This window comes from Cicer arietinum, chromosome 1 (assembly GCF_000331145.2).
Source record: "Cicer arietinum cultivar CDC Frontier isolate Library 1 chromosome 1, Cicar.CDCFrontier_v2.0, whole genome shotgun sequence".
Taxonomy (NCBI): Eukaryota; Viridiplantae; Streptophyta; class Magnoliopsida; order Fabales; family Fabaceae; genus Cicer; species Cicer arietinum.
In genome coordinates, this window is record NC_021160.2 from 24,125,298 (window position 1) to 24,150,685 (window position 25,388).

The 25,388-nt window shown below is 30.6% G+C and overlaps 1 protein-coding gene and 1 long non-coding RNA gene across 2 annotated transcripts in view; both read right to left on the bottom strand.

The window, feature by feature from the left end:
* Window positions 1-8,710: 8,710 nt before the first annotated feature.
* On the bottom strand, window positions 8,711-9,256 carry LOC113786311 (uncharacterized). The gene is made up of 3 exons (XR_003472527.2): window positions 9,086-9,256; window positions 8,922-8,994; window positions 8,711-8,805 (listed from the first exon to the last, which is right to left on the bottom strand). It is a non-coding gene; the product is annotated as an uncharacterized lncRNA (long non-coding RNA).
* Window positions 9,257-23,049: 13,793 nt separating this feature from the next.
* Window positions 23,050-25,388, bottom strand: part of LOC101501739 (uncharacterized methyltransferase At2g41040, chloroplastic) — a 14,579-nt gene continuing 12,240 nt past the window's right edge. Inside the window, exons 7-8 of the mRNA XM_004488413.4 lie at window positions 23,763-23,867; window positions 23,050-23,364 (exon numbers count right to left, since the gene is read on the bottom strand). Coding sequence (XP_004488470.1) covers window positions 23,236-23,364; window positions 23,763-23,867 — 234 coding nt within the window. The 3' untranslated portion in view covers window positions 23,050-23,235. The remainder of the gene's footprint in view (window positions 23,365-23,762; window positions 23,868-25,388) is intronic.

Here is a 25,388-nt window from a genome sequence, read left to right on the forward strand (position 1 = left end):
GTTTGTCTTTCATTTATCTCAAACAAGCGTTGAAAAGTTTCTAGATCCCAAACACTTTTATCATACACATCATTTGTAACTCAAGTCTATCTTTTATGTTAGATTGCATGTGTTTGTAAAAATCCTTTCAAGGCTAAAAGGTGATTGTAAAAATACTTTCTACGTTGAAAGGTGAAGATTGTAATTGATTCAGGTGTGATCAAAAGAAAAGGTGTGAAGGAGAACATTCTTGGTTCTGAAGCACATAGTAAAAATCTCACGGTTGTGAGGACTGGACTAGCTCGAGTTGGGTGAACTAGGATATATTGTTGTGTGAATTCTCTTTCCTTTGTCTCCATTTATTTATCAGTCACTTGAAACTGATCACATCGTGAAGTTTTTATTGTTATATTACTAACCAAGAATGTTCTACGTTTTCTATTTTCATAACCAAGAATGTTCTTTGTTTTCTGTTTTCACAACCAAGATCAATCTTGAGTTAAAATCTTTCAGTTTTAACCAAGAATGTTCTCTGTTTTTTGTTTTACAATTCAATATTATCATGCCCCTAAAGGCCTTAATACATAGGAACATTGCAAGCATTATATTTGTTACATATTTGGGCACTCGCGTCAGGGACACAGACAACCCAATCTTTGAAGGGAAAATGGCTTTTATAACCTTCTTCTTAGTTTGGAGTTTGAAAGTAGAAGAAGTGTTAATCACCTCATCTATGACACAAGAGTAATCTTTCAAATCGGATGGCATTTTGTATTCCTTAACCATTTAATTTTCCCTGCACATATTATAAGAAGGGAAATAAGATTGATACTTATCAGCCTCTACAAGCCACCACACAATCTTCTAACGCATAAATGGACACTAATATTAGGGATATAAAACTTCCTTAAAGACAAACACTTGTCGCAGATTAGCTCGAACACCCCATATGAAACCATCAACCATCGTTTTAGAGGGGTTAGGAGATACCAAAACGATGGACATGTTTGACTCTCCTCCACTTTTATAGGGGAAGAATGCAATGTGTCATTACCAGAGGGGCTCTCTACATTTGTGTCATTTAAAATGGATGTTTTTTAGATTTCGTGGAGTACATGCACAAATAAAAAATACAAAAAAAAAAAAAAAAGCAGACTTGGCAAACCTAAATAAGAAAATATTGAAGGTTGAAACTTGATGACAATTTGAGTAGCACAAGGATGGAACTTCACTATAACACTCGTTTCAATAAAGGAACAATAACGGTGTTACTAGAGTTTGATAGGGAAGAAAATAAGAAGAAATATACAAAGGAACAAGATGAACCTTGGCAAAACACAAACGACTAGGATGGACCTTGGGAAAATGTGCAATCCCCATATTACCTAATGGTGATCATTACTTACTAAAACCTAGCCACATGACATACTAGAGGAAAAAAATGTTGAGACAAACATTTCACACACCCCATGCATTTTCCTTTTAATCACTTCGCTAACTTCACAACTTTTCAAAATTTCTCGTGCCTCAAAAGTGACATCATTTGCTGATAAGAACACGTCACATAAAGGCGACACGACTTAACAATGAGCACAAGAATTTCATACGAATGGATTTCCTCGGTCCTAACTTACACCCGAGCACTTGTTCCAACGATAACAAATGATGTCCATTTGTCCTAGTAGTAACAAAGGACAAACATCTGCCCCAACACCAACAAATGAGTGACAGACAACTCAATTTTCTATTTCAGACATCTAAACTAGAGCCTTGGGGGCGACTATTCTAGAACATACTCAGGAAAAATACGCGACACCCGTTAGGCCTTAGCCCAATCTTGTGAAGGCTAACCTCAAGGCATGTTATATCACTGGACTCGTTTGAGGCGCCAAATTCGCGCCTAGTCCTTTAGGACCGTTGATCATTAATCAACTAGCAGCACATGTTTCGTGCCAGATTTCCTGCACCAAAATAATCAACTATTGACTTGAGCATTGAAGGGCTTGTAGGTACCTAATAAACTAAAATTTAGTGCATTTTTAGGATTATTATGAGCAGTTTTAAAAGCAATTATATGTTATATATAAACTTCTAATTTAATTTGCTCTTTATTATGCAGTAAAGATTAAAAAAATACAAATTTAATGTGTAAATCACTTAAGATCAAAATTACAATTAAGCATATATATATATATATATTATTTACATTTTTTTTTAAACTATTTATTATAATATATTATAGATTGATGAAGGATTGGCAGAAGATGGAAAGATATATTTTTTTGTTATTTAGTTTGTTGCTTAAGTTAAGATTTGCTCTATCATATAAGGAGGAAACAAAGAATGAAAAGTGGGAGGCGCACAACATCATAGAAAAATTTAGAAACCGACTTTACGTGGGAGTTTGAGAGAAAAAGAAAATATACATTTAGAAATTTTTGAGTGGTTGGAGTTGGAGAAAAACATCTTAAATTTAGGAGCAAAAGTTCATCTTTTAAAGTTTTATTTTTGATCTCTTAGTTTGATGAACACTATTATTATTTGCTTTATTTTCTATATGTAATGAGTAACTAAAATCTCTTATAGAGACTTTGGTGAATCTTGTGATTGAGATACCTTTTAATTATATATGTCTTAGTTTTAAGTCTAGTTTTATTTTGAATTCTTCTAGGGTCTTCTATGCACCAACAATAACTCCGTACCCTTATTATCCTTAGACCTTAGATGCCCACCAATAGTTCTCCATGCTCGCCCACGACCCCTCCCACAGTGAACCTTGTTAAATAGACAATAGTTAGAAATGGTTCTGCTGACTTATCTTCTGCTCTGATTTACCAAAACGGTGGGATCGTAACGATCACAATGGACATTCCATATCCCCAAATACCGGTTAGACAAAACTTATCTTCTTGTGGAGCCTAAATGTTATAAGTCGATTTCCATTAAACAAGTCTTGCCAAGCATGAAATAACAATAATCCTTGTCGGGGTTCAAGCAACAGAACAACCTTGTGTGCCCTATAAACTCGACAGTGTTCTTAACTTTGCTCATGCGAGCCTATATGTTCTATCATGTCATGGTCATATCAACCCTAAGCAGTAGTATATTCATATTTATATCATTCATCATCTCTCGAACAATGTTAAGATCAATCCTATAATAAACTATGTAAGACCGGGTAACCTCATTAATAACCATATGAGTCACTAATGAGTGTTAGCATCACACTTAATTTCAAAAAGGAGGGTCCAATTGGGTGGCTGAATTATGGGAGTAGAGATCAGTGATGCCTTTAAGAAATCAAACACCTTCTTGCATTTGTCATCAAAGATGAAACTGACATCTTTTTGCAGCAAATTTGACAGCAGAAGAGCTATCTTGCTGAAATCCTTGATAAAGCACCTGTAAAAACCTGCATGGCAAAGAAAAGAACGAATCTCGCAGTTGCAAGATGGGTAAGGAAAATTAGAAATCACATCAATCTTGGCAGGATCCACTTCAATCCTATTATTAGAGATCACATGTCCCAAAACTATGCCTTGTTCAACCATAAAATGACATTTTTCATAATTCAGCACAAAGTTAGTTTAAATACATCTATGCAAAACTCTATCTAAATTGTTTAAGCATGCATCAAATGAGGAACCATACATAGTAATATCATCCATGGAAACTTCAATACAATTTTCTTTCAAGTTAGAGAAAATACTAATCATGCAGCATTGGAAAGTGCCAGGAGCATTGCATAGGCCAAACCACAACCTCCTATAGGCGAATGTGCCTAAAGGGCAGGTGAATATGGTCTTTTCTTGGTCCTCTGGTGCAATATGGATTTGAAAATAACAAGAAAAACCATCAAGAAAACAATAATGTGACTTACCAACCAACCGTTCAAGCATCTGATCAATGAATGGTAAAGGAAAATGATCATTTCTAGCTGTCTGGTTTTGCCTCCTGTAATTGATACATACCCTCCAGCTATTCTGCACCGTGTGGAGATAAGTTTATTATTTCCAAAATGCTTCTATCCATAGGTAGCAAGCCTTCATAAAAATATTGGATGAGAAATTGTTCAGAAATCTGGTGATGAGGACAACTTGACACTAATTTCTTGAATCTCTCATAATACTCATGTAATGATTCCCTGTCAATATGCCTAATGCCACATATTTCTTTTCTGATTGAAGCAGGTCTTGAGGCAAGGAAGAATTTTTCTAGAAACAATTTCTTGAGATCATTCTAACTTGTAACAAAACCTGGTTGAAGGTAGTATAACTAGTCCTTGGCAGCATCTTGGAGTGAAAATGGGAAGGCTTACAGCTTAATATGGTCTTTTGTGAATCCTTGAGACTTCATGGTAGAACACACAACATGGAATTCCTTCAAGTATTTGTGGGGATCCTCATCTGTAAGACCATTAAACTTTAGAAACAAGTGTATTTAACCAAATTTAAGTTCAAATGGTACAGTAACTTCAGGATATGTGATACACAATGCATTATAATTGACATTAGGTGCAGCAAGTTGTCTTAAAGTTCTATTATTCACATCAACCATATTTTGTAGTAAGTTGTCACTTTCACTATTTGACTTTGACTCATTAACGCTAGTATCTCTATTAAGTCTACCATGTAAATGAAATATCCTATCTATTTCAGGTTCAAGAGAATGCATATTTGCAAAACTAGCCCTAGTAATGCATCATCATAACAATGCAATGCAAAATCAAAATTCTGAAAATTTCAACAATCTCCCTATCGCTAAAATTAAAGTAAAAAATTGAAAACCCTATCAAATAAAATCCAAAAAATATAAAAATACCACCCAAAATTCCTAAAAATCAAATAAAGGCAACGCAAATATTTTTTAGAATTTTTGGAGAATATGAAAATTCAAAAATTTGAAAAAGGGTATAAACGATGGAATTTGTGATTTTGAGCGTCGTTTCCCGTAATCCGGCCCTTATAGGGAAGTAATATTCCTTGATTTTTTTTTTATTTTCTGGTGAAATTTCGGAGAAATGCGAGACAATCGCCTGAAAATATGTTTTTTTTTACTAGCAACGTGCGTACGAGTTAGGCACAAGTCTATCCGACCGGTAGAGCAACAAAATAGGAAGAAACAATTGTTAGGATGGTTAGTAATACTCTAAAACTGGTTAATATTGTTATAAGAGAGTCCTCGACAACAACACCAATTTGATCTGATGTCGCACACGGGTCAAATACAATTGATAAAATGTAAATAGAGGTAATAACTCGAGTCGTTTCGCAATGACTTCTGATATAATAATATTAACCGAATTGAAAGCTGAAATTAGAAATGGGGTTTTTTAAATTTTTGTTTTAACAGATGAGCAAAACGATTAATCCACTTATTCGAGTTTCAGACCTATCACAGATTCTATCAATGAGTTTAATTTATAATTCGTGATTCTATTCTTATTTGACTATAGAATTGATTAAACAAGCGTAATCAATCCTATGTGAATTCGGTTTCGTTGGCTGAATTAAGCATCACAATCATCAACATATTACAATTAACAATCAAACGTCGTAATATTATAAATTAATTAAATTAGAAACCGAAACTAAATTTTGTCAAATGAATTTAATCGATCCTATTGAAATTCAATTTAAGCAATCAAAATGTCAATATAATCAAATAAACAGAAATAGAATCATAAAGCGAAATTGACAATGTAACTTGAATCTCAAGGTGTTGATGAAACCCTAAACTCGTGGATTAATTTTATAAAATTAGTCTTCCATGAAATTAAAATAAAAAGTGTTTATTCCTTGTAACAATCTGAATCCTAAAATTTCATCCGTAGAAAAGAAAGAAAACTCCCAATATATAGTATCCGATCTTGGGCTATATAGTGTTTAGGGTTTAACAACAAGTGGCCCGCTATTTAAAATTATTACAAAAGTCCAGATTATGAAATTTGTAATTTAAGTATAGTAAAGTTCAGCATTGGGCTTTTATTCTAACATAAAAGTTGTAGCTCTGATTTTTAGCTTTCCATTGCCTGCTCATATGCGCCTATCCGATATCCAGAGCTCAAGTTATGACCTGTAGAGCGAGCAAGGGTGAAAATGCAAATAATAAAATTGTAATTCAATTTCAACCCAAAGTTTAAAAGCAAGTTAAAAAAATCATTCTAAGCTATAAAGAGCTTTTAAAATACCAAATTAAAAAGTTAGAAACATGTGCCCAAATGCTATGATCAAATTACCGCACACTTAAACTGTTGCACTCCGAGTAAAGCATTGCATGCGATTCCAAATATTCTTATGAATGCAAAGTGGTGAGAGAAAAAAAAATATTTCTAGCTTAAGGTAATCATGAATAGTTTTTTTTTTTTTTATCACAACCAAGGTAAACAAGAGGACAAGTTAACTAAATAATGCATCATAAATGATAGAGTCTTCCCAGGATATAAAATTCTCTCAAAGTGTTTACACTCAAAATGTTTGGGTTACTGTTTAACTGCCTCTATAGTTCAATTTAGAATCCAAATTGGTTGGTGTTTGGTGATTTTAACTTTGTACTTTCCTAATATGAGAAATGGGAGGCAACTTAATTGATAATCAAATCACTAATAGCTTTAGGAACTCTATCCAATATTGTAGCTTGCTAGATTTGGGCTTTAATGGCAACAAATACACTTGGTCTAATAATCAAATTAGTTTTGCTCAAACGGGGGAACTGTAGATTTGGGAAAATTCCTAATAGGATAAAGGAGATGCAACATAGATTAAATCTTTTACATCTGAAGAAGCAGAATTCCAACACTACTGCTCAAATTAAGATTACTGAATAACATTTGTGTTTTTCAAAGGGCCTTTATACCTTACATGCTTATTATGGATACCACTATGATTGCTTGTGAGTATTTTCATTTTATGAATCATAAGTGTCATCGCTCAAAGGGCTTTGTTAGTGTTAAACTTGATATGGCCAAAGCTTATGACCGAATTGGAGTAGGCCTTTTTGAAAAACCCTATGTTGGTTATGGGGTTTTCTAGTAATATAGTTAATACTATTACGAAATATGTTTCTTTTGTTTCCTTTTCTATTCTCATTAATGGTTCCCCCACTACTAGTTTTTTTTCTGCAACATCGTCTTAGAAAAAGAGACCCCATATTTGTATATCATTTGTGTTGAAGTGTTCTCGGGGCTTCTTCTTCGTGTGCAAAGAAATAATATTATTCATGTCATTAAAATTAATAAACGAGCTTCGAAAATTACTCATCATTTCTATGATAACGATAGTCTTATATTTTGCAGAGCAAATCAACATGAAGCTAAGGAGCTATTGCATATTTTTGAGTTATACCAATCAGCTTCAACTCAACTCATAAATCAAAACTAAAAAGAACTCGTTTTCAGCACACACAAAAAAAAAATTCTTAGATTCTAATAGAAGTAGATTCTCTTCTATCATCTCTATGAAGGAGGTTGAGAGTCATAGTAAATATCTTGGTTTACCCACGACTATGGGAAGATCTAAGAAGACTACGTTCAAATTTATATAAGTCATAATATGGAAAAAAAAACTCAAAGGTTGGAAGGAAAAAACTTATCATTTGTGGGACGGAGGACTCTTATCAAAGCAGTGGAGCAAACAATTCCAACATATGTAATGAGTTGTTTTCTTATACCTAAAAGTATTTATGAAGAGTTGGAGTGTCATATCTATAATTTTTGGTGGGGAAGCAAATAAATCGAGCACAACATGTGGTTCTCACAATACGTAATTTTTTATATTTACATCATATTCTAACAATAGATAACAAATAATTTTATGTGTGGATCTCATGGGTATACACTAGTTACCAAAGCCGAACCTACTTTTTGAATTGTGTGAACAATGACCTACACTTGATTTGATTTTGAATAGAAAAAAAAAAACATTTTTAGTATTTAGTACTTTCAAAAATTGTTATCACAAAGAGAAAAGTTTATGTTATAGATTTTGCCTCTACTATATTTTGATATTTTTTTTTTATAAAATATGTGAGTGTTGTTATAATCGTTTTGAAATGTTTTAAAATTACAAAAATAAATCTATGTTATTAATCATTTTGATCTTTAAATATGTCCACTACAAGAAATTTTACGTTTAGTGACAGTGAAAATTCATAGGTAAAAGCATAAAAATCATAGGGATAGCCAAAATTACCTATATCGACGGGGTTTTTTTTCGTGGTATATAATTACCCAATACCTACGAATTTTCTCCGTGGCTACAGGATATAGTGACAAAAAATTTTCCGTTGCGGTAAATATTTGATTTTACCTGGACATTTCACCGTTGGTATATACTTTAGCCATAATTTTTAAAAGTTATACCTACGGTTTTGATTCTGTTGCTACACATTTAAGTGACAACTTATTTTTGTTGGTATAGGTTTTAACAGTAACAAATTTGCTATAAATATTAATCTTTTGTTATCAATAAAAATTATATAATAATTTAAAATTTTATTTTATAAAATTAACCAAATATAAATACACAAAGAAATATATATATATATATATATATATATATATATATATTTAAGAGTCAAAATAAAATAAAAAGTGTTCATCGTATATATTAAAAATTAACATAAAAGTCTTACAATGATAAAACAATAGTTAAACAATGTTCGTCATAATGCACTGTAGTGTATTTTTACTTAGTAGTGGAAAACGTCTTACTAACATTTAAAATAGACATCTTGTCATACATAACAATCTCAAAAAACATTAAGAAATTGAATCCACTAAATTGCCAATATTTCATCTTCAACAACAAATTAGCTTTTAATCTTCACCTACAATCAATAAAATAACAAATGAATAAATACACGGTTTAATATAAAAATATTACTAATGAAATAGAGAAAATATTAATGATTTTAGTCAAAATTGACTAATACTATCTAATTACCATTTTCATTATTTTCATTGTTGTTTGGACTAAGTGAATTCAAATGGTTTTGAGCACTAGTAGCATCAGGAACCTATCACAAAAAATAGAAAATATTACTTATGAAAAATATGAGTATGGAACTTATGAAGCTAGTTTGATAAGATTAATAACTTATGATATACCTGTCTTGCAACTTGTATTATATCATTCACATCTTCTCCAGAAAATCGATTTTGAATTAAAGTCATCACATTTGCTTACAAGCTTTCCATATTCTTAACTCTTTCGCGCAACTCTTCATTTTCAGATACACAAACCTTTGATTTTTTAGAATGAGGAATCTTATCAGGTCCTTGTACTTGATAAAATATGTCATCCTTCTAAGACATAGAACCTTGTGTGTCTTGGGTTGATTGAGAAGTTCTAGCCTCATTACTATGTTTTTTTAGTTCCTCCTAAAAAATAAAATAAAAATTATTAAGGATTGAAAATACCAAATTGAAATTGACATTCAAAGCATGTAGTACTACAATAAGATCCAATTAAAAAACTTCAATACTGCATATAGCTAACAAGTACAACATCTCCTAAAAGGTCTAGTAAAAAACCAATAAAATCATCATACAAATCAAAATAAAATTCAACAATTTGTCAAACTTAATTTGTACACGTTTTATATATTGATACCATTTAATTATTATCAAAACTCACAATCAATCTTGCAGCCTTTTCATTGACAATTGATCCGTCTTTACAAGTGCAGGTATCAATGTAAATCTCTTTATGTCCAGGCAACACTCCTTTGCCCTTTTTTATCTACAACCAAACAAACAAGTTAAATGCATTTCATTTTTTAATTCAAATTAAAGCCATGAAAATACAAATAGAAATAAACCTTTTTATCAATAAACTTTGGGATATTTTTTGAACCCATACAATGAACATCTTCAAACTTAGCACGATTTTGCTTATTAATTTTACTTATTTTCTACAATTGATACAAAATATTAGTCTAAATAATAAACTATTTAATATATTACTCATAATATATATGACTTACTTGTCCTTCCAGAGATTTCATCATCATTTCTACTAGGTCTATTGAACCTAGTTTCTACCCCAAATAGATATTGCGAACAAAATATCAAACATTCATTGACAAAACATCCTTCTGCAATTGATCCTTCTGGATGAGCTCTATTACGTACAAATGACTTAAGAGTAAGAAGAAACCTGAAAGTGAAGAAAATTTAATATATCTATGTTGTCAACATTCAAAAAAACTTGTTTAACACTTTTAATTAAACCAATTTTTATAAACCATTCATACCTCTCAATCAGATACATCCATCGATATTGAACCAGTCCAGCAACTTGTGCTTCGTGTGCCAAATGAACTACCAAATGAATCATAACAGTAAAAAATGAAGGAGGAAAAATTGTTTCCAACTGACAACGTGTGATAACTATTTGAGACTCCAATTGTGATAGAAACTCCATATTAACTACCTTAGAACAAATTTGCTTAAAGAAATTGCAAAGATCAACCAACACTGAAGTGACTTTATATGGCAATGAACCCCGTAATGCTACTAGAAGAAGCTCTTGCATCAAAACATGACAATCGTAACTTTTTAATCCAAAAATCTTGTGTTGCTTGACATGCAAACAAACTGGGATGTATGATGAGCATTCATCTGGAGTTTTTACATTCTTGAGAATGCTTAGAAAAGATTCATTTTCTTTGTTAGTCATTTGATAACATGCTCTAGGCAAACGCGTTGTAGTTATATTAGGACTTGGTTGAGGATGAATCATACTTCTTATGCCCATATCTACAAGATCAGATCGTACCTTATAATTGTCTTTGGATTTTCCATATTGATTTTCCCTCAAGCACATAATGCAAGTCCTAAAAAATTAACAAGTTGAAAATTCGAATGCACAACTTGCTAAGTATAATCAATCCATTAAAAAAGGAACTTTCATGGTGTCATCTGATTTTTGTCTTTTTAAAAATGGAAGATCATGCAAACATTATCATTAACAAAGCAACTCAGCCACAATATCAAAGTGCAACAAACATTATCCTGATTCCGATGCACTAGCTTCATCATACTTCACAATTCAAACCAAGTGAAGAACATGATATTCAACAACAACATCAGATTCAACAACAATATTTAATCAGTACAACTGTGGGAGTCCATACAAGTTAGAAGGTAAACTTATTTGTACCAGAGGTAATTTTGCAAATGAATCCAAAATGACTTCATGTTTTAAAGCTAAAATTGGTTCAAAAAGGATTTTTGGATAGTTAATTTTGAATAAACAAATTAACTGTAGAAAGACCGTTGAATTATAAAAGACACCAAAGTTAATGAAAATAAAAATGACTTAACAAAACATACATGAGTAAAAGCTTAAAAGTTAAATTGCAAAATGAACTTCAAATTTGAATCAACCTTAATAAATAATTGAATTGGAATTTTTGACAGAAGGAAAATAGAAAAATTTAATAGAAATGTAAAGATGTGAATCACATACTTAAGGTTTTAAAAAACACGAATCAATTGAAAATATTTAGATTTTATCTTAATTGAAATTCTTTTGCCCCCATTGAAAAAATTAAGATTTTGTCTAATTTTTTTGGCTTATCATGAAAAATTTGTACAAAATTATTTTCACAAACAATTAAGATTTTGGCTCCTTTAAAAATATCTATTTTTCAATTTTGATGTCTATAGCCATGGATTTAAGCGTGTAACTATAACAATTAGTGACAAATTTATGTCACTTAAGGTATAAGACACTTATACCAACAACAATTAATTTATTTGTAGGGATAGCTTATCTATACTTACAGTTTTTAATTTTGTCATTATAAGCTTCTGTAGGTATATGTCTATTTTTTTGTAGCGGTCATTTGTTAACTTATTTAGTCTTTAAATATATTTTTCGTTAGTTATTTTTGTCTGTAAAGTTACTAACAAAAGATATAGTTGAAAATGTGTTTGAAATTTTTATAAATTCAGATATTATAACATTTAAAATAGAATAGAAAAGAAATAAATTGAAATATTGCATACACTTTTAACAATTTGGATATGTTGAGTTAGGCAATACGGATGAGTTCGTCTCAGGTTCTTAGAGCATCTCCAACGGATGTCAGGTGTAATTACGTAACCTTCAGTTTTCGGTGAGTTCACTGTTGGAGATATGCCAAGTTGTCATCACCGTTCTCTCACGAAGGAACGATACTTTGACACGGTTATTTTTTTATTATTAATTTATGAATAATAATAAATAAATGATACACAAAAGCACAATATATATATATATAAAAAACCAATGCCAACAGCATCTTAATAAGTGTAGTCTAATGAAAGCCAAAATACAGCATCGTTAGCTTTTCTTGTCGAAACAAGAAAAAATCCACATTATTAAACTATTCACATTCCACGGTTTGAATTATCCGCGGATCCTAGTTTTGAGATTCCGCTACGTGTTTGCTTCTAGTTTTTCGTGGCATCTTCTTAGTTTTTGCTTGTCACGAAAGTAAGCTCAAGATAATGATGCTTTTGTCCTATTGGTGTCCTCTCATAATACTTAACATAAATATTATGATTGTATTCGTGAGTTGTAAAATATTGGGAATCTCTGCCTCTCTGTTATTATAATTTTGAATACTTAATTAATAAGATGATGTGCTAGCTGGCTGTTGCTTCTTGGCTATCATCATATATGCCATGTGCATTGTTGGGTGGTTTATGGTCATACATATTCACACAGTCCACACAACATATTTGTACTCTTATAATAAACTTTTAGGTGAGGGTTATTTAAGTAAGAGCGATATCAAATTTGAGTTGACATCTTCCCCAATTTGTCAACAAGAAAATAGAGAGTTTAACCATTTAATATTTAATTAATATTTAATATTTATTAATTTATCTATCTCCAAGTTAAAGATTACAGAGTTAAATTAAATATTTAATGATTAAGTTATTAAATTAATGATATTTTTTAGAAGTTAATCATATTTTAAGGTTTTAATAATATCACGTCATAAAAAAAAAGTAATTTGACACATGGATTTTTTGTTTAAAAATAAGGAATAAAATTGAGAACAAAAAATATTTGAAAGACAAAAATATATGCAAGTTGCTTAGATGTTTCCAAAAATTCAATCAAGCAGTCCCTTTCTTTCTGAAAATGATTGATATTTTATAAAATGATTTCTAATTTTAATGTGTTTGGTTCGAGAGTAGTAAATCGGATTTTTCATGAGGTTTATAGCACTAGTGACGCGCATATGACTGGAACAACTTTAAGATGAAATCCATAATAATTTAACTGATGTTTCACCCAAATAATTTGAGTACAACAAGTATTGACGATAACATATTCTATTTTGACAATGGACAAAGTCACACCGGCTAGTTTCTTACTAAATCAAAATCCAAGTACTAGACCAAAGTGAAATAACCACCTTTAGTGTACCATCAACACATATTTTGTGTACTAATGAGGTATCTCATTATGTGTTTGGCAGCATAAAGATGTGAGTCTTTTAGATTTACTTGATAGCAAGCACACATACACTCACTGAACATATTATCAGGACAATTAGCACTGAGATAGAGGAGAGAACCTATCATATCTCTATACTCATTTACCTCAATCAACTTACTTCATTTATCTTTATTATTAAGATAACATGAAGTGTTCATTGGAGGTCTTCATTGGAGTTAAGATTTCTTTTGTATTTTGTATTATAAAGTTATTGAGCAATTTCTTGCAATATATAGTTTGATTTATGAAAATCAAACATAATGATTATTAGTTGCTCCAAAAATAATATTGGTCACGTAAATATGTACAAGAAAATGTGGTGCTTTAAATTTTATAAAAAAAAGAGTTGTATAAAAATTTCTTCTTTCAAAACCATTTTTAAGTAAAAATTTTCTCGAGGAGCTTGTTGTAGACCATATAAAGCATTTTTTTTAATTTAGAAACATGATTGTACCATTTGGCAAAAAACTTTACTTTATTTTTTATAAATCTGAATCAAATCTTATTTTAAATTTTCTTCAATTATAAATCTGAATCAAATCTTATTTTAGATTCTTCAAAACATGAATTTTCTTTCATACTCTGTGATGTTAAATATATTATTCTCATAAAATACTTTTGTTAACATCAAAACTCTAAGTATAAAACCAAATTGATTCAAACAATACATTTTTACAAAAAAACTAGTTGCTTCATCACTTGAGTCATGTTGATACGAACTACTATTGTTGAATCCTTCATCCTCCTTATATTTTGAGGCTGAGCCAATCTAGGATATACTTTTGTTTTTCTTCTTTTACCCTTTTTCTTCACGCGCACTTAACCAGTTCAACTTTTTCCCATGTTCTTGTAACTTGTGAAATAGGGTTTTTGTGGTCATTATTTCTAAGTTCATTGACTACGAAATCACTGTTACCTTAGGTTTCCAATACCTACTTAAACATCTTAACACTTTATTTATTAAATCTTCTTTTGAAAACGTTTTACCTAGACAATTCAAATGATTCACAATGTGTTTGAAATGTTTATGCAAATCCACAATGGTTTCACCTTACTTCAAACTAACCAATTAATACTCTTGTGTTAGTGTTTTAATTCGAGTATATTTTATTTTTTGCAGTATCATCATGTGCAACCACTAAAGTGTCCCACATTTGTTGGGTAGTTTTTCAATGAGAAAATTTATAATATTTTTCTTATCTTAAAGTAGACGTTCACACGATAATATTTTTGACTTTTCAATCATATTGAACTTTCTTTTAGTCTAAATGAATTCAATCCATTTCCAATTTATCAATGGCAATTCCATCACAGACAATTGTTAAAACATATCGACCTTTTTTAATGGCTACCCAATAATCTAAATCATAAGAAATGATATCGATTTTTCATCTATTCTTACCGATATGGATATCCATAACCTCTAAAGATTTGTGCTCTATTAAATGCTCCCTTAGGCTTTAGAATCACGTAAGAAGACATCTTAGTACTCTTAAAGTCAATTTGACTTGTATTAAATAAGAGACCAAACTCTTAATGCTATTTGTTAGATGAGACGGTACAAAGACTCTTGATGCCATTTGTTAAAAGATAGTCATATCCTTTTTTAGAGTTTCAAACTAAAACATTTTTATATAAAAAAATTGAGTGTCACTATTCAAATTGGATTGACACATAGGAATTAAGTAATAACAAATTCATAAAGAGTAAATTTCAAATTTGCACAAAAAAAAATTATTAATTGATTAAAAGATAGAACTTTAAATAATCAAAATTTTCATATAACAATCAACATTACGAAATATAGAAAAAAAATAGAATTTACAAAGAACAAATTTTATATAAAAACAAAAAACAATGATATATCTATCCTAGTTCATGGTCTTCACTATGTAGAGAATGTGCATATATTCTTCTACATGAATGAAAGTTTCTTCATTTATTTATAAATATAAATATTTATAAAAATCTATCGACAATTGAATTATAACACTTGTACAGACAATCAGTTCTTTCCTAAACTCTAAAGAACCAAAATTTTATGCAACATCTTTGAGAAAATTTGAACCAACACCTTTAAATTGAAACACCTCTTCAATCTTGAAAGTCCTTGAACCTTACAGTAAACACTAACTCTAGTAACTTGAATAAATCTTTCTTTTCAATCGTATCAATCTTGTAAGCTAATTCATTCAACTTTCAAGGAGTTTAGTAAGTCAATTCACATATTAAGGATATCAAATCATCTATTTAATACATACTAAATTGTAACAACCCTCTCACTACCTTAAAATTTGGTAAGATTTAAGTACTAATTATAATTATTAGAATTTTATTAATTGTTAATGTTGTATTTTTAGAAATATTAAAATAAGATCAAGGGTAGAATGAGAAAGTAGTAGCATTAACAAGTCCATGTGGCAATGAAAGAACATGCCACATTCTCTCTCTCTCTCTCTCTCTCTCTCTCTCTCTCTCTCACTCATGGTCACCTTTAACTAACAAAAACCTCCATTTTATTTCACCACCCGCTGCACCCTCTTTTCCACCAACAAATCTCACTTTCTCTCAATACATTCTGAAAGCAACAACACTGTTATTGTTCATCATCTCCCTCATCCATCAATTTTCTTCTTGTTTACAAAATCCTTCAAAGACAAAAGTTCTCTAAAATCTTTAACACTTTCCTGACTACTTGCATGTCCATTTCTTCCTCTCGAGATCCATTAATTGACCAAAGTAACACTAAAAAAAGATACGGAGCAATATCTGGGGGATCAAAAAATTCAAACCAGAGTATAAAGGGAAGAAGAGCTAAGAGTTGAGAAAGCAATAAAATTCCACAACTAGTTCGAGGTATAGGAATCCCTTCTTGGCAGACTGTGAGTTCTTTTCCCAAAATTGTTTTCACATTTTTCATGTGAGTTTTCTGAATTCGATTTAAATTTAAATTTATGTTAGAAATAATTTTCAAGGTTTGATATGGGGTTTTATTAAAATATGAGAGTGAAGGAAAAATTCAGAGTTTTAACATGTAGAAAATGTTTGAGAATATGCCATTTAATTGCTCTTTAAATAATGCATTCTGCAATTGTTTCTTCTCTTTTGCCTCTGATTTCCCTTTTTATCTTGCCTTTGATTCAGTTTCCTCTAGATGCCTCTGATTCTGTTTCCTCTAGCTACCTCTAATTTTGTTTCCTCCAGCTGCCTTTATACACATATCCTTTGATTCTGCCTTTGGACATGTATCCTCTAATCTGTCTTTAGATATGTATCCTCTAATTCTGCCTCTGGATATATATCATCTGACTCTGTCTTTGGTCACATATTTTCTGACTCTGACTATGCTGCCAATGACCTATATGCTTCGGGTCATGTTGCCTCTGGTTAGAGTTTGTCTTTGGTCATGCTTCCTTTGATCTGTTACTCCAAAATGCACTGCCTCTGGTCAAGAGTTCTGCCTCTGGTTCCAACTTTGATCAGGGATTTGGGATTTGATTCCCACTTGATCACTCATGGTCACCTTTAACTAACAAAAACCTCCATTTTATTTCACCACCCGCTGCACCCTCTTTTCCACCAACAAATCTCACTTTCTCTCAATACATTCTGAAAGCAACAACACTGTTATTGTTCATCATCTCCCTCATCCATCAATTTTCTTCTTGTTTACAAAATCCTTCAAAGACAAAAGTTCTCTAAAATCTTTAACACTTTCCTGACTACTTGCATGTCCATTTCTTCCTCTCGAGATCCATTAATTGACCAAAGTAACACTAAAAAAAGATACGGAGCAATATCTGGGGGATCAAAAAATTCAAACCAGAGTATAAAGGGAAGAAGAGCTAAGAGTTGAGAAAGCAATAAAATTCCACAACTAGTTCGAGGTATAGGAATCCCTTCTTGGCAGACTGTGAGTTCTTTTCCCAAAATTGTTTTCACATTTTTCATGTGAGTTTTCTGAATTCGATTTAAATTTAAATTTATGTTAGAAATAATTTTCAAGGTTTGATATGGGGTTTTATTAAAATATGAGAGTGAAGGAAAAATTCAGAGTTTTAACATGTAGAAAATGTTTGAGAATATGCCATTTAATTGCTCTTTAAATAATGCATTCTGCAATTGTTTCTTCTCTTTTGCCTCTGATTTCCCTTTTTATCTTGCCTTTGATTCAGTTTCCTCTAGATGCCTCTGATTCTGTTTCCTCTAGCTACCTCTAATTTTGTTTCCTCCAGCTGCCTTTATACACATATCCTTTGATTCTGCCTTTGGACATGTATCCTCTAATCTGTCTTTAGATATGTATCCTCTAATTCTGCCTCTGGATATATATCATCTGACTCTGTCTTTGGTCACATATTTTCTGACTCTGACTATGCTGCCAATGACCTATATGCTTCGGGTCATGTTGCCTCTGGTTAGAGTTTGTCTTTGGTCATGCTTCCTTTGATCTGTTACTCCAAAATGCACTGCCTCTGGTCAAGAGTTCTGCCTCTGGTTCCAACTTTGATCAGGGATTTGGGATTTGATTCCCACTTGATTTTCAATATATTGTTAAGTTATTATAAGTGTTATAGAGTAATGATGCATTTCAAGTGCATTACATTCTCATTAATCAGATCATGCATGACCTTATTTTCGGTGGGACATTCAGATTTGTTCCAGGCATGGAACAATAGGTAGAGGAGAACAATTAGGACGCTAGTTGGGGTTTGTTCAGACCATCTTTACCAATCAGGATTCAATTTTTTTGGTGATCCACATCAAGATATTAGGTGACTTAAAAATATTTGTCAGTATCTAATCACCATCACACAATGATCTGTAAATTTGGTAGAATATGTCTCAATGACATAACCGCCTCAACGAATATCCTTCTCCTGGGACGCTACAATAAAAGTGTCGCTCTCACTACAAGTAAGGTACACATTCATTTTTACTTCGCACTCCCTCCAACTCTTATTTACTTGGGCATCATACTGCTTGCAGGTACACCCCCTGCTCTAGATCAACGTTGATATTAGTTCTTTTAGTATGAATACATGCACTCTTGACCAGACACTTGTCTTTATGCTAGAAGACCCACTTGCCTTTATGAGTTGAAATATTTTAAAAACTAACATAATAAAGGGATATCCTTGTGTGATTTGATTGGATGTACATGTCCAAATTTTTGCATTGTTTATGCATAAAATAAAATTGCAAATAAGAATAGTAAAATCAAATCCACTATGAGTTGGGACATTCTCCGTCTATATTTTAATATAAAACCTAATGATTAAGAAAATTAAAAACACACTAACAATACACGAATATTTCAAAAGCCAATGAGAAATAAATAAAAAAATCTTAATCCTAAAAACAAATTAATTTATTCTACAAATGGCATCTGTTCAAGAATAATGCAAAATTTAAATTGTTTAATCTCATTCATCTACAAAAAAAAAAAAAAAAAAAAACGTGTTGGTGTTCTCTTATATCATTTATAAGTGGTATTTGACGTGACCAATTCAACCACATGTTGACAAGTCATATGAAAGACTAAAAAATTATTAAATTTGGTGATAGTCTCTTCATAAGCCGCTTACTCAAAATACATGCAACGAGTCATTTGACTTTGTGTACACCGCACCTAAACGAGAAAACCAACAACACCATACTATAATAATGAATAAATCGATGTTGTACTAGAAAAAAATATTATATATATATATATATAACACAAAACTTAATCAATGTGAAAAAGCATTTATTAAAAAAATAAAATGATAAAATAATTTAGAGGAGAGAGGAGGCGGCGGCTTTTGTAGTGGTTAGTAGTTAATAATTATTTCATTATAAGAATGTTAACAGTTATATACAAATGTTTTCTATTTTTTCATGGTAAATAAATATACAATTCCACTTGCAATGACATATATAAATATTAAGTTGCCTAAGTAGGACATTAGGATAGGTGGTTTCAGCAAAACATGGAACTCTACTAGCCGGGTTATCATATGGGCAGTAACTTCAAGGTACTTATTAATCTGATAAAAAAGGTGCATAATAAGGACAACATTGTTTCTTTCATTAACTTAATTTTATATACTTAATCTGTTTGTTCTACCCTAAAAGTTTTCATGAGTGGACACCCCTTTAGAACATCCTAGTAGAGGAAACAAATTGTTAGATTGGATAAACCATTATGTGGTCACAACATGAGGACGGAAAAGAACCAAAACTTTGCCATGTCTCCATTATGAATTAAAAAGATTAATTAATTAAATAAAACAAGAACCAGGTTAAATTAAATTAAAACTCAGCCAATGGGAAGGATGGGAGGTGAAGTGCTTTTGCCCGATAATAAAGCAGAAATAAATTGGAACTTAATGCATGACGTGACTCTTAGTACCAAAAGCTAATGAAGCTAGCTAGGGGTATATGCTAAATATTTGTATTATTTATATTTTCCATAGATCTGCAATGCTCGAGTGGTCATATAAAATATGCTTTCAACATTGTATCATATGCTGAGTCCTTTTTCCTTTTTTGCTTATAAAAACAATATATGCCGAATCTTTTCCTTTTTTATTATTCAATCAATTTATTATAAAAAATTAAATTCTTAATATGTATATAAAGTCTAATTATCAATTTGTTTGATCTTATTCCTTTTACAGTAAGATTATTATTAAATTCAAGTTCAATGCATCTGAATACAATGTAAAGTTCATGGTTACTATAATAATGGTAGTAATTAAAAAGTTTAGATAGTGGGAAATATCGAATCACTAAATCATATTTCAAAAGAAAATAATTTCAAAGGGTATGTTCATGTCTAATGGGTGATTATGAAATTCACGAAACCAGATTTGCAAATCTAAAATTTTCAGTGCATTTGCGACTGAAGAATTTTCATTTTCTTGTTAATATCGACTATAATTCAAGTTTCTAATTCTATCACTATTTATAGATATAAAAAATATAATAATTATTAAATTGTTGTTTTGCAAAATTACTGGGTTTTATATATATATATATATATATATATATTCCTTTTTTATATATATCTTAAAAAATATATAATAAAATTCTCAATTTTTTTAACTGAGGTAGCATTTTGATCAACGATTATTTTATTTTTCTCTGTTGTATGAAGTCGCATCTCAAAATACAAATGTTAATATAATTTTAATTTTTTTATTTTTTAACTATTTTATATTAAAGGTCATAGATATCGCATTTTATGATGTGAAATAGTCGTAAGACGGAGACGGCTTCTTGAAATTCAAAAAAATAAAATAATTTAAATAAAATGCGATATATTGGTCAATTTTTTTTTAAAAAAAGAACGATATGTAATAAACCAAATCACTGTGCTAGATTCATAAATTTTGTACGGAGATTCATAATTTCTTATAAACATCAATATTTGTACTCACCCTATGTGTATTTTTTCTTTTTTTGTGATACACCCTATTTGTACTTTATTTCTTATTTTCAACGATTATACGTAACATGATAATTTGTTTTATAAATATTTTATTTAAAAGATAAAAAAATAAAGATGGAATTTTTATAGTTATTCAAAATAATTTAAAAAAATTAATGTTATTAAAAAACAAAATTTGATATTAATTATAAATATAATAGCATATAAAATATAACAAAAATTATATTTTATTTTTATAAAATATTAAAGTATTATATTTATGTTAAATTTTATATTCCAACAGTATTACAATTTTAAAAAACTAAAACGGAGATGAATGATATTGCCTTGTATATAAACAAAGTGATAAAAAAGAACCAATAATAATAAAAACTTGTAATATCAGTAAACCAAGAAATTTTTATTAAAAGTAAATAAATAAAGATGAATAGGTGAAAATTGTCATAGTTCAAAGTGGATAAAATACTATAAGTTTGTTGAATTTTGTATGAATTTTTCTTTTCTATATAAATAAGTAAAACATGAGCGCCATTTTTTCTAAAAGAATGAGTGTATTTCTTGTTTGGTCCATATTTAGATGGGAAGCACAACTAACGAAACAGGCTAGTGAAGTAGCTAAGGACCAATCCAACGAAAATTTCTCCTCCCACAGAGACTGATCCAAAAAGCGATCAAAATGTGGGTCTAAAAAGTTTATTATTAAATGTTGCATAACATTGATCTACCATAATAGATATCTATTATCTAAAGATTCAATTTAAACTTTGTTAAATAAAAATTACTTTATATATATTCACAATACAAATATAACCACATGTCATATTTTTAGCTTCTAAAAGAACCACGTATCACGATTTACAGAAAAGTATTCATATATGATAACAGAGATATTTTTATATGCATTTAAAAAAATAATATCGACCTATTTAAATGGTGATGGTTAGAATATTTTATTTAATCATTATATTTTAATATTATAACGTCTGACACATATCTCTATTTAATTATATTAACTATTTATCAAATTAAAACTCTTAATTGATCTATGATTAAAATAAATAATACAGTTAATTAGATTTTTAATTATATAATTAATTAAAATTTTATATAATTGATATGAGTAAATGGTGTTCTATTTGAGAATAATTATAATTCAATAGTCATTATTCTATATATACCTATATATACATTGGTTCCAATACCTTACACAAGTAAACTGTCTCTTTTCCCAATCAATGGTTAAATTTTTCGGTGCTTCCTGTCTTTTGAGGCTTTTAATAAATTCCAATTCATTTGAACCTTAATTTGTGAAAATCAGGAATTCTGGAATTCATCTTTACATTTGAATTGATATATGATTCTCACTGTGAATTGAATTTTACTGATTCTGAAACCACAACCAATGTGTATTTAAAAAAATTATGATTGCAATATGCCTGTCTATATATACGTATTTTGCTGGAAACCTAGTTATAAATATTAATTTGTGCATCTTTGGATTATTGGTAATATGTTATTGATCGAAACTTCATTGTATTTGACTATTTTTTCTTCAAAATTCGGTGATTGTTTCGATGTTTCTGAAAGAAAAAAGGTTTATATTGATTGTACTAAAGGAATATATTGCATCACTTTAATTTTCAGCCTATTGTACGATATATGAACAAAATTTGATTCATAGAAAATCTATTGAATTGACTTTAAAATTATTTTTCCTTCTATCACGATTGAATGAAAAAAGAAAAAAAAAAACATTTCAGATAAAGTAAATTGACTTTCATGGTAGAAGAAGTTTTGCATTTATATTCCGCTAGGCATGAATGGATTTTGTCTTATTAAAAATCAATTCATTTTTTATATGTTGGTGAATGCCTGAATGGTATGCAAATAAAGTTTGGATTAATTTTTATATAATTTTGCTATTTGGTTATTATAATTATTTGCCTCTGGCATATAAAACTAAAGGCACAAGCTAATATCATGTGCATCAATTTAGTTTGAGAATAATTTTATTCATATATATTTATGACATAACCAGCTATATTTTTTAAGAAACTATGTCAATTAATTTTTTGAACGGTTTCAGAATTAATTTGTTTCCATTGGTATTTAAGGCACTTTTTTTTATCAATGGTATTTAAAGAAATATATGTTACGATTATCAACCTGTGAATCTTTACAAGACACTCCAGTTTGCACCTTTTAATTTTTGGTATATTTTTATTTACAATTTCTTTACAGATGAAGCACATAATACAACAAATATGGATGGATAATTATTATAATGTAGGAAAATCAATTTTATAAATGGATCACAAAGTTTTATGGCTTCTGAGCTGTAAACATAATAAAAGAGTTCTGGATTTTGCATGAGTAATTTGTAAGACCGCATGAGGTGCAAAGGTCTTTAATTTCTTCCTCTTTTAAAAAGCCATAGCCTTGAGAAGTCCTCTGCAAACAAAAAGTCCTTTCAATCACCTTGTATGGGATTCATGGGAAACTAATGAAATAGATGAAGTGTTGCTAAATAGCAACTATAATAGCACTATATAACATAGCATAATTTGAAAAAATTGCTATTGTTCTGTGCTAAGTTATTTAGTACAAATGTTGTTAAATAGAGGATATAGTGGTGCTATAACACTTGTACATAACGGAATTTGAACAAATTATTATTTTTCGTGAGTGACATAACTGTCTTATTTATGGACTTATAGATTATCATGTAGTCACTACAAAACATAACTCACAACAAAATGGAAGCTCAATGAACATCTTCAGAATGCAAGAGTTTGACACCACAGGTTATTATGACAAAAGATCAAAGATAATTATTATCAAGAGCTTACCTCTCTGAAGGGGCGTAAAATCCACGGAGTTGATGAAGTATAACGAAGAAAAGTGGTTCCGACAAATACTCCACCACTTCTTAGTACACGGGTGATTTCAGCAACCTTCAAGAAGTTTATATTTGGCGTGACATTATTCAAATCACATTCATATAAAGTGTGAAATAGAAATGAGTAAGAACATGCAAATCACAAGGATAAGGCAACTATGTTGACAAAAAAAAAAACACACAAATCTATATAATAAGGAAATGGCATCCCATGTCTAAATGTGGGAGTTGTGTTTTGTCCAACACACCCTCTCACGCCCAACACTATTGGTTACCTAAATCAATAGACTTTGATACTATGTTAGGATTTTATTTTGGACCGAACTCATCCATCTAAATCCGGATTGTAAGGTTAGGTGAGGGGTGCCTCATTTTTCAGGCCTTATCTTGAGTTTTTTAAATTAACTTTGATGAGAATTGGGGGGAAGAAATTGAGAGTAGTGCATACAACCTAAACACCTATAGACAGCTGCCGGTGGAGATATATACATTACATAGCTACATAATAATTGAATTCTCATTCGAAGATAGCGATTGATACGATTAGGCCAAAGCCTATTATTAAAAATGTATATAGAAGAGGGAATAGGAAGGTTTGGTTGAAACCTTCCTAATTGCAATTCTCTGACAGTTGTACAAAAACAGTTAGCAGTTAGGAATACTATAAATAGAATGTTAGTTCTAATTGAGAGTTAGTTAGAGATTGGGAAAGTTATCACTGGTTGTGGAACCAGAACAGGATTGCGGGATCCTCTGTAATTCCTTCATCCCTTCCATTCTATTCAATTCAATAAAGTTCCATACTAAAACCTAATCAAAATCACATTGATTCTGGGTTAGGGTATTGATTCTTGATTCATTCTTTCGTTTGGGATCTCACACGCTGCTGCCAATTCTGGGTGCCTGAGGGTTTGGGATCTCACACGCTGCTGCCAAATTGCTTATGGTTGTTACGAGGAGGATGGCTAGAGAAGATGAAAACTGGACCCAAGAACGTGAAGAATTACGTCAAGAACGAGAAGATATGCGCAATCGTATAGAGATGAATGAGACGCGATTGAGAAGGACAGAGACGTCGTTAGAGGCGATAGCAACCAAATTAGGGATTAATGGAGAAAATGTTTCCATGGGAGACGAAAATGAGAACGAGGAAGAACACCACAGTCGCCCACAACACAGAAATCATGATAGGTGGAGAAAACTGGAAATTCCAGTTTTTTCTGGGGATGATGAGGTGAATGATTTAGAAGGAGAAGATGAGATAGAGACACTAAATTCCTTGCAATTATCAATGTACTCCATGACAGGACTCACAACTAGTAAATCATGGAAGGTAGGAGGAATAATAAAAGATAAACCTGTTGTGATATTGATAGATTGTGGGGCATCACACAATTTCATTGCAAAGGATTCAGTGGACAGGTTGAAACTGAAAGTAGACGACACTCCAGCCTATGTAGTAGAAGTGGGAGATGGCCATAAAGTTCAAAATAGAGGAAAATGTACCCAGCTCAAACTATATTTACAACAATTAGAAGTTATTCAAGACTTCTATTTGTTTGGATTAAAAGGAGTG